Consider the following 10,751-nt stretch of genomic DNA (forward strand, 5'->3'; position numbering starts at 1 on the left):
TGATTGTTACTGAACAGCTCATACAGGAAATGGAGGTGACAAAAGTACTAATAGAGCAGCATTTAGCAGTTATCATAAATGTAGATATCGTAAATACCTACAACTGCTGGGAAATGGTAAATGTGAAGGAGGTCACAAATACATTAAAAAAAAATTAAATCAAAACTGTGATCAGGGAGTGAAAAAAACCTCTTTTTTAGAAGCTGAATGATCCAACATATTTTTTAAATGTTGTATGTGAGAAATACCATTTAAAGTTTTACTGCTGAGTACCATAATAAAAAGGAAAGTACAAAAGGGAAAACAGCTATAAAGTATAAAATATAGAAATGGAAAATACATATTCAGAATTGCTCCCTATATGTATGGCTGAAAGAATATACGACTGGTGATTTTCCACAATGAGGAGTTTAGTTTTTCTGTTGAGTTTGAATCTTTTGTTTAGCTGCTGTCAATAGCTGCAATCATCATGAGCTACTGGATCTGACCTTCAATGCCACCATCTCAAAGCACTTCACAGTGCTTTTTCATCCTGAAAGCACTTAGGTGCTTGAGGAAGGTACGAATTCTTCCTTTCTCTGATGACATTATGACTAGCTTTCTTCCCTGTTACCCCACATCATTTTTAACAGAACCAAACCTAAAACACACAGAAAGCTGCAGAAAAAATCAGCCGCCCCTCACACTCACTAGTCTTATATTTGACGTTCTTCAGTGCTTATCATTAACTGGCAATTACTGAGTATGTGAATATGTGCTGAGAAACACGTGCAGATCAGACTGAAGGAATTTAAGAGTGTCACCTATAAAATATTCCTTCAGATAGCTAAACAACCTCAGCTTAAATAACCTTGCTGGTCAAAAGGGGTAAAAATTTAAGAGTAGCCTATTTAGCACCTTGAGATGGGATTTCCTCTTGAACTGCCCAGGAATACTTCATTGTAATTTTAAACTGAGAAATACGGTGGTTTAAGTGGACAGGCTGGCTATTACTGATCTATCAGTAATTCAGGCAACCTACTTTAACAGGAAGTGGTGCTCCTGTTTCAACATCACCCTTAACCAAAGCCTTTCAAATTTCCTTTTATTTATTGCTTAGCAATGATCTTGACCTACTGCTGCAGCAGGTACGGCTGAGGCAAATAGCCATGGAATGTTGCTGCTTTTCCCAGTGCCTATGTAAAGCTTATAGGCAACCTCAGATTTGTTTGAGACTCTAGTGACCTGAAACTTTAATTTGTTTGGTATTAACCCACTTCATTCTGATACAGTTTGGTTTCGTGTGTTCTATGTTGCTCTTCAGTCCTCACTGTTAACCTCCCTTTTGGTTTACTTATTTCCAATGGCCATTATTACAGCTGTTAATTTTGAAAGGAAATTCACATCTGCATCGATCCTTCCTTCCCACCATGTGAATGACAGCCTTTGGGACACTGGCATTTCAGCTAGTCAACCTAAAGGACCACCAGCTGGAGGGTTTTGTGCCATCGGTGTAGCTGTATGCCGCAGCAAACACGGCTGGAACAGGAGAAGAAAATTAAAAGTGGAATATGACAGGAAAGAGAGACAAATAAGATTTCATGGAGATCTGACAACGAAATTACAAGAGATTCCTAACTATGCATTGAAGATAATTTGTCTTAATCATTCCCCTGTCACTGGCAGGCTTTCAGAAGGGGATTCTCATTAGCACTAAATGACTGGGCATTTGTTGTGTTTACCATCAGCTAACGAAGTGTGCAGCAGAAGGTCTCATGGAGTCCATCTGTGTCAACACCACAAGTACCCAATATTTTTTTCAACGTGGCTAAGGTATACTCTTTACCCAATATTGTTGTAACAAACACTCCTGACAAATCATTTACCACACTTAAGAAAATTATTTCTCAGACAGAAGCTGACAAACTACGAGGAGGAAGACTTTAACCTCCCCTACTGGCTAAATTAGCAACTGTGTGCCTATTACACGCATATTCCTTCTTGGAGTACTTTTTCCTTTGTATTTGTTTGTTTGTTCTCTTCAGAGATAAGGAAATGCCTCTGGTGGGGAAAACAACCAGCTGTCAAAGACTAGTGTTTAACCAGCCTCCCAACGGAAAACTGCAGCCTAAAAAATCAGCCCTTTACGAGACCGTTCAATGTTCAACTGTCTTGTGCCCACCTGTCTTCTGGCACCACCCAAGGACAGTCATTCTGTTCTGGACAGTGGCACTTCAAAGCTCCCAGACAGACATCCAGAAAAAAATCCATGTCCTGGCTCTGAGATCGTATATACTACTGCTGGGCATAGTGTAACCCAGGCAAACCCAGACAACCCAGGCTCAATTTCCCGAGTTATGCAGGTATCACACTTCCTTCTCTCACATCTAAAAAGTCCCTACTTCCAAACAAGTCAACCAGATGGTTACCAACCCCTCTGCCGCCATACCATAAAGAAGTGACTTCCCCCACAGTCCTGACCAGCCAGGAGCTTCTTCATGTGTCTCCTCAACATCCAAAGCAGGGTGGGTGCTCAGGAGTCCAAACAATCACATGGACAAAACCCGCCATTCTCAACATATGTTTCCAATTTCCCTGATGGGTAACCCTCTGTTGAGGGTAAGCAACAAAGCAAGCCACCACCAGGAGGGGGACTCCAACCTCCATGAGCAAGTTCTGTCCAAGGCAATCCCTTCAACTGCTCAGGATGAGATCTCCCACTACCAAAGGAAAGAAAAATATTATTGCCGAAAGGGGGAGAAAATTTCCACCACGGAGTTCCTTTACTTTTTTCACACATTTATCAGCACACAGAAAGTGACTACAGACAACTAAAACAAGACATTTTGAAATTTCATTTTACAGTATAAACTTAGAAATTAAAATTATATATGAATACTATGAACTTAGAAATTAGGAATCAAAACGACACTTCATGATAGTTTTAAAAAATCTCTTGGAAAATCACTTCCAACATACTGAATGCATTTCCAGTGATTTCAGCAGGTTTAACTACTGCATACATATTCCACACAGGATTCTACCAGGTAACAAGAAATCATAGCTAAAACTCAGTGTTGAAAACTAAGTGAGGCCAAAGAACTACAGGTCATTTAAGATAATCCACTGAAGTCAATGATATTAACTGCATGAGGAAGGATTTCTTGTTTAAGTTAAGACAGCAGAAAAGGTTTGCAAATTGCATGGATTTTCAAAATTTTTAAATCAGATATTGTCCTGGTTTCTGTTTTATTTCATAAAATTGAATGAAAAGCAGCCTGGACATAAGTTTTCTCTCTAAAGGAGGTTCAGGCCTTGCAGTACACATCATATTTTAACTTCGCACCCAGCTTAGTTCCTTCTAAGCATACTTTGAATTTGGCATCCATTTCCTGGTTCTGGGCTTTAGTGAAAAGATTTTTCCAGTCTCCAACAACACCTGGAACATAAAGAAAAGTAAAATACTACCCTTTACTGTAAGAACAAAGGAGTATGACTTAAAACAAAGAACTACCTTGTCTCCCTTATTATCATATTTCAGGATAATCCATTTTTGATTTTTTTTTGTCCTTTTCCCTGCAAGAAAAGAACCTTTGACCTAAGAATACACTCACGATTGCCTTATGTTTGGTGTCCTCAATAGAGCGTGAACACAAAACGAACATAGGAAACTACTGGTCTGCCTTCATAGCTTTGGCATGCGTCTTGTACAATTGCAGAAAACTATACAAGATGACCAGCAGTTGTGAAACCAACCCAGAAATTCAAAGATGCGGCTTTTAACTGCAGGAGCTTTGTGCACTGCAACCAGACACTGTCCTAAACTGCAGTCTACCTTTAATCTAGATCTTGGAGAGCCCACAGTCTGAGGTTGTCTGAGTCTACAGCCTTAGTTTGATCCATGGCTAAAAGACACAGCTCAGTCTGTGTTGTGTCTGGATTCCATGTGTTGACTGAGGTTCACAGGCAATCACAAGGCTTATTTCGAAAACCCAAGGAGAAAAATCTGTGGAGGCACTCTGTAGACAAAGTGCCAGGCTATCCCCAGGACTCACAGAAGACAAAATAAAACTCTTCTTTGTTCTAGCTGGTGCTTACTGCATACCACGACTGAAGGGTGTGCTAATTGTAGTGCACTTCTGCTGATCACATTGTACAGGGCTTTACCTAATGGTACTGGCCCTTGTGATGAAATTGTGTGACACCGTCCTGAATCACAATCAGTGTTGCTTAAACAACTCCCAACCTTGAAAATTATATATAAAGATTAACCATCTACTGACTCAAATTCCTGCCTGCCCAAGATGCAGAGCTACCATTTACCACCCTGGCAAAATAAAAACAAGTTTACCTTTGCGGAAAAGAATTGAGCCAACAGCACCATGAGTCTCCTGAGCCTTATCCTTCACTGCCTGGAAAGTGGCCCTGTCTGCAACGGACTGGATCTGCTCTGCCGTTGGGGAGAATCCAAAGAATTCAGCTATCTGCTTTACACTGGCAGTCAGGTTCTGAAAGCAATACAGTGAAAGGGAGTCATGCAATATGCTGCCTCTAAAAAGGGAGTTAATCCACTTGGGATGTGCATTGCCATCATCTATTAACAATATTTGCCTTCGCAGTATGTTTTCTGCATTAAATTGGAACTCAGCTTTTGTACACTCAGACTCAACTTGTCATTAAAATCAAATTGATATTTGCTCTTTCAGAAACCTACGCCTTTCACTGTTAATTTCAGCAGATTTCAAGGAATGGGCCCAGATGTGTTTTGCCTGTCAAGTACACAGCACCTGCTTTACCTCTTTAAGGTCTTCATATATTATGAACATAGTATTCTCATCATCAATGTGTTTGTTCCAGGTGACTGCATGATCAAAATAGGAACCCCAGCCAACTGTAAAGAAGAGAAAAAAGCATCAGTGTGACCTTCTTTTCTTACTGGGTACTTATTTCTCTCCAACTGAAGCATTGCCTTCTGTTGCCTATTGGTTACATCAACGCAAACAAACAGGACAGCCTCGCCTTTCCATGGTACTGTACAACTGGCTTCCTCTGGGCTTTTGTACGTAAATGGTTTCCACGCAGAAATACGAATTTCACTCTGTGCTCTCCCCTCTGTTACTATACTGTCATTTAAACACCTCTTAAAAGCCAAAGCCATACATCAGTCTAAATCTAAAATTTGGGTTGCTAATGCGGTGTTTGGCCTTGTGTTCAGAAACAGTAAAGACAACAAACTGTCATTTCATTACCACTTCAGATCTGTAGCATTTCCTCCATCACTAAGTAGCGGAATGTTGACCAAATGCCATTGTCAAGCTGCCATGCAACTCCCTCACCCTTGCCGGGAAGAGCAAAATGCCCAGAAGCAAAGCATCTTTTGGACATTCTTCCCATTCTGGCATTCAGCTGCCTCCTTTATCATGACGTATGGCCATCAGTAAACTAATTATGACACAGCTGTTTTCCCGCTGGCCTCATCTAGTTGTTTTTAAGTATTTTTTTCTGTTGCTTCTTCAGCTACATTCAATAACTATAACAATACCTTTCCCATTCATGAACTCTGAGAAGAACACATCCCAGGAGCTGTAACTGGGGACGCCTGGCACATTGTTGTGGAAATGGAAAAATGAAACAGCTGTATCTTTAGGGTTTCGAAACAGCACTAGTATCTGGAATGGGAGAAAGAGGTCAACCATTTTAGACCACTTATTTCCCCCGGCAACCAAAATGAGACTATAACCAAACATTCTGCAATCAATAACACACTGGGGGCTATAAAATATTTTATTAGTTAAGGCACGGAGAACAAATTTATAATGTGATCATAATAAAGACCTTGTTACCACTTTTAGGATTTCCTTATGTCATGAAGCAATTGTAGAAAGAAGCAACTGGAAAAACTGTAATATTGTCATTGAATATTATCCCATAACTACCTAAGATCTGGGAAATTGTAAGGATCCATTTGCAAGCCCCCTGCTAGGACAAGCTCTGTATAATTCTCCTTCAGGAAACTGCAGCTGTTACAATCACCTCCCATTTTTCAAAGCATGGTAATAATGTTCTTGAAATCCTAAGAGACTGTAATCCTCAGAGAAGCATAAACACTTCTGAAAACATGTTATACACATTAATTTTTTTTGTTACATGCATTATATTTTTTTCCTGTCTCATACAGGAAAAAATACCAGCGAAACATGGAAAAAATCCCCATCCCTTAACCAATTATTTCCGTCATCTGTGGGACATCTCCTAAGTGCTATCTATGTATCCGCCATTGTTCAGTGATCAAGTACCAAAGATACTAAAGTTTTAACAGTGTGACTCTTTGCAAAGAGACCGCCAATGTCCCAGAGATACTGCTGCCACATTCATTACTACCACAGCTGTGAACAGAAAAGAGCAGCATAAAAAAGCCACTTCTGAGCACTGCAACAGTCTGTAGATCTGTTCTTGTTCATGTCAACTACATCACCTCTAAGGCTACTGTAAACTGTAAGGGCTGCTAAGCCAGCCCAGGCATCATGAGATTCCCACTGTCTCCAAGTTACTTTCCCCCAGTGCCACCTACTTGGGGACAAGAAAAGGATGTGGCCCCAAAATTATTCTTGCTTGCTGGTATTGTCAGAGAGATGAGGCTTGTTCTTGGAAAAAGAAAAAAGCCCACCTTGGCTTTGTTCTTGAAAATAGACTTGGGGAGGCAATCGTAATTCAGATGTGTTGCCAAAATCCTTGGAGATGGAATCTGCTTCATCCTCTTTAGAAATAAACAGAATCATAAGTGAGAACAGGTTTATTACATGGGTGCAGCAATGATCTGTGAGAGACGCCTGTGTGAAACGGCCCCTAATCAAAAGGCATTAGTCATCCAAGATTATCTTTTTTCCCCTCTCAGGAGAAATATCTTTACTTGCTGCATGACTTCATTTTAATAACTTGTGTGCGGGGGTGCAGAACAGAGAAAACAACAGACTTGAAGTGGTTCAATAGTTTCTTTTCACTAACCTGATATTTATCTGGATCTCCACATTCAATAAATGGTAGTTCTGTGCTTACAGGTTTACTCTGGATAGTTGTAAATATCAAATCACTTAAAATCTGGATAAGCCAGTTCACACCTGCACCAAGAAACCCAGAGAACAAAATAAAACATATCAGAGGTTTATGTAAGTTCTCAGAGCCTTCTCATTACATGGCTTAATTCAGCGTAATAGACAGTCATCAAATAACACTAAAGCTCTCAAATGATTATAAACAAAATAATGTTTTCCATTAATGAGATCCTCAACAGCATCTTAACTGTGACCTTCTTGGCTCACTTATAACTGGTACGTGGAAAGCACTGGGGGCAGAAATGACTCAATGATGCACTTAACATCTTTTTAATACATTCATAAAGCAGTCAGTAACAGACAATAAAGGGAGCTTTCCTGTCCTTTACAGAGAAACACGTGGGAAGGGTCTGGACAGGAGAAGCAAGGAATGAGCAAGGAGCTTTACTCATTCTGCCGAGGAAAGCCTCTGTCCCTCTCTACTGCCCTGGGTCAGGAATGTAATGGAGTCATCTATTCAATGTCACTGCCAGTGCTTGTCCTCAGTTGTGCCTGTTGCCGTCTCCACAAAGCACATGCCAGCACAAGTGCTAGAAGAGCTGTTACCCACTGGATACCTGCATCTCTCCTCACCCTTTGGAAGGGGTCTTGCAGCAAAACCTCCCCCGTACCGCACCCTGTTCCAGCATGAGCACGTGGCCAAGCTCCTGGGGCTGTGCGGTGGCGCCTGCTTCCCCAGGGTTTCCAGGAATCACATTTGCTCCACTGATGCTCTGCCGATTGCTGGCAGGACAGAGCAAGGGAACAGCGTGTTCACCTTGGCCTGCAGCACCCTCTCCGCATCCTTGTAGGGAGGCGCTTGGAAGGCTTCCCGCTGGGCCCACGGAGATGGAGCTGTGGAGCTGCTGCCGCCTCCTGCATGCCGTGAGTCCCCTGTGAACGCAGCTGCCAGAGGCACTAACAGGGAATACACAATGTAAACAGCTTTAACCTCTCGTGCTTTCAGTGGAAAGTTATTCCCAGAAAGGAATAACTTCCACCTTACATTATATGAAGTGTCTCAGGATGCTTGGACGGAAGCAGCAGATACATGTCATTTATACAGTAATTTGTATACATCATGCAATGTCTTATAATACATATTTAGCTACCTACATAAATTTATATACCACCCAATATCATATTTATATAGAAGACATTATATGATGTATTTAATTTGTATCACTCTTCCATTTACATACAGAACAGATCAAAAAGCCTTAGAGTCTCCAAACCCATGTCCTCATCTATCTGCCCAGTATTAACTGCATGTACACAAATACAAATTTTGTTTTAACAAAAAGCTACAACTGATAAACCTAAAATTCCTAGTCTCTAAATCCCCTACTGTCTTTTCAACTGTGCGACCTGTCCCTAGGAAGTACTGCATCCTGGAGTTCCATCGTCCTTTCCCCCTACCTCATCAGTGTTCTCTGCATCAGAGTTTTCCTCTCCACTGCGCACAGCTGAGTCAGGGGAAACCTTTTATATAGTGAGACTTTACTGTAACTTAACCTTCATAATACTTAATAAGTAAAGTGGATATGGACAATATTAAAGCATTGAGAGGCAAAGCTTTTAAAAGGTCTCAGTGCGAGTCCTTCATCAAGCATGTTCATAACCATCTACACCTGCAAATGCCAAAGAGTTCGAGCCCTGCATGGAAAAAACCTGAGAAGCTAGCAGAGGAAGCCAGGCACAAGGCTCCCTTGGTTTGAGAAGGAAAGAGATGGGCAGAGAGATTTTTATCACCACCTGGTGACATTACACCTTAGTGGGTCCAAGTATTGTGTCAAAGGGCAAAAGGGAGCACGGCAATTTCTGCTTTCAAAGTACGACAGATAATATTTTCTTTTCTTTCTTTATCCTCCTCTCTTGCAAGCATTAGGAAATTAGGACAAGAAATCTATTTAGCACTGTTTAAGAGTGTAAGAGCAAACATCCAAATGGGAGAAAATTCCAAGATTTACCTGCAAACTCTAACTACAGCGCACTGCACAAATACAGCATTTTCTCTCCCTCCTGCTTTCCCATTTCTTCCTGCAACCTCCTGTACATGCCTTTCCAGGAGTCCCTGCCGGGTAACAGGGTGCCGCATTCCCTGGCAAACCACAGGCAGCTGTGTGCTTCCCCTCCTGCTGAGCAACTGACAGTGGTCTTTGGTAAAATTTCCCCCTGCTGACCTACCATGAACTGCCAGATATTAACAGTGTGAGATCTCTTTCTTTATCTATTGACCCCCCTCCCTGAGCAGGAAAGGTTTACTGAGTTACTAAACCTCAGATGCAATCAGCATCACAACTCCATGTCTGAACTCTTCCAAACTCTCTGAGAAATCAAAGCCAGTGCCAAGTTATGACAATGACCTTTTAGGTCTTTGTAGGGTCCAGAAGAACTCTGGACCCAAACCCAATGGAATCACAGGCTCCTTAAGCTAAAAATGCACATTTCACATTTTGTGCCAGCTCCCTCCTTTTGTATTTGCCCTCTTTGTCTTGGTTCACTGTTCTGTCTCAGAGCTGCTATAAATTCACCCTAAACACTACAGGCATACTCCTTAAGGCCCTAAATACACCACAGTTTCTTTCCAGATCAGAACTTGACAACCAATGGGAATTCTACGTGCTGAATGAGACCTTGACCTAGGACTCTCCGGTTAGAGCCCAACTTGACCACATCCACTACCATGCCAGTGCAATGAAATCCTTCCATGGACCCACATTTTCTCTGACAAGCCTAAGCTTCTGCTGCTTGGGTCTCAAAGAAGAAACTTATGCTTGGATAGGACTTCTTAGATTAGGAAAACCCATGCCTTCCTTGTAAGCAATCATGTCACAATTGACATTTAATAAAACCGATCCAAATCAACATGTTGGTTGCTTGGGTTTTTTTTCACTGCTCCTGTTGCACCTTCCCTCCTTTCTGCAAACCCCTGACTAAAAGATTTAAACTTCCAGTACGTCTTAGTCAATGCCATTTTGCAGTAACAAAACAAAAACCAATGCTGATACTGAATAATGCCAAGAAACAGCTTATAATTTTACAAGTAAAGATGCTGTACCATGTCACTTTTTACACCGTAAAGAGTCTAATGCATAATTTCATTGCTTTTGTACACTACACTGCATTACATTACTAACACGCTTTTCAGAATACAGTTTATCATACTGGCAGAGTTGTCTTGTCCACTGATACGTAAAAAGCTATGTACTTTATTCTCGCTTCTTCAGCCAAAAATATCTTTGAACACTAAAACTTATTTTCCTTTCAGGAAACACAAACCATATTAAAAAGCCGTGCAACAGACTGCTTAATTAAGAAGCACAAAAACCTGCTGCCTCTGGTCGTAGTAGAAATGCCCAATATTCTCACACAATGTACAATCACAATCAGTTGGTTTTCTTCTTATTGTGTCAGCTAATTAGTTACAGTATTGTAGACTACAGCAAGCAATTTATAATGTATTCACCGCATTTAGGGTAGGACACCAGCACCATGTCATCTCTTCTGGCTTCCAGGTTCTCCAGGGCTTGGAACGTTTCTGCACTGCACACCGTGACAGGATATGGGGTCCCCCGGTAGGAGAACAGCAGATCCTTCAAGGTAAGCCCTTCGGACTTTGCCAACGCTTTATTTATCTCATCAACAAAGGCTTTTTTATCCTCAGCCATGTTTATCACT

General features: G+C 41.2%; 1 protein-coding gene across 1 annotated transcript; it reads right to left on the reverse strand.

The window, feature by feature from the left end:
- Positions 1-3,287: 3,287 nt before the first annotated feature.
- SULT6B1 (sulfotransferase family 6B member 1) lies at positions 3,288-10,747 on the reverse strand. The gene is made up of 7 exons (XM_063330987.1): positions 10,540-10,747; positions 6,985-7,097; positions 6,647-6,736; positions 5,522-5,648; positions 4,776-4,870; positions 4,331-4,487; positions 3,288-3,418 (listed from the first exon to the last, which is right to left on the reverse strand). The coding sequence occupies exons 1-7, from the start codon at positions 10,739-10,741 to the stop codon at positions 3,288-3,290; spliced, it is 915 nt and encodes a 304-aa protein (XP_063187057.1). The 5' UTR covers positions 10,742-10,747.
- Between the last annotated feature and the right edge of the window lie 4 nt (positions 10,748-10,751).

The sequence above is a fragment of the Chroicocephalus ridibundus genome, chromosome 3 (genome assembly GCF_963924245.1).
Source record: "Chroicocephalus ridibundus chromosome 3, bChrRid1.1, whole genome shotgun sequence".
Classification (NCBI taxonomy): Eukaryota; Metazoa; Chordata; class Aves; order Charadriiformes; family Laridae; genus Chroicocephalus; species Chroicocephalus ridibundus.

What these genes read in the sequence shown, in the direction of transcription:
- SULT6B1 (XM_063330987.1), bottom strand. Translation starts at nt 10,741, where the DNA reads ATGGCTGAGGATAAAAAAGCCTTTGTTGATGAGATAAATAAAGCGTTG. An exon ending in AGAGTTCATGAATGGGAAAG is followed by an intron (nt 4,871 to 5,521) that starts GTATTGTTATAG and finishes TCTTCTTTACAG; the next exon opens with TTGGCTGGGGTTCCTATTTT. An exon ending in TATATGAAGACCTTAAAGAG is followed by an intron (nt 4,488 to 4,775) that starts GTAAAGCAGGTG and finishes TATTGCTTTCAG; the next exon opens with AACCTGACTGCCAGTGTAAA.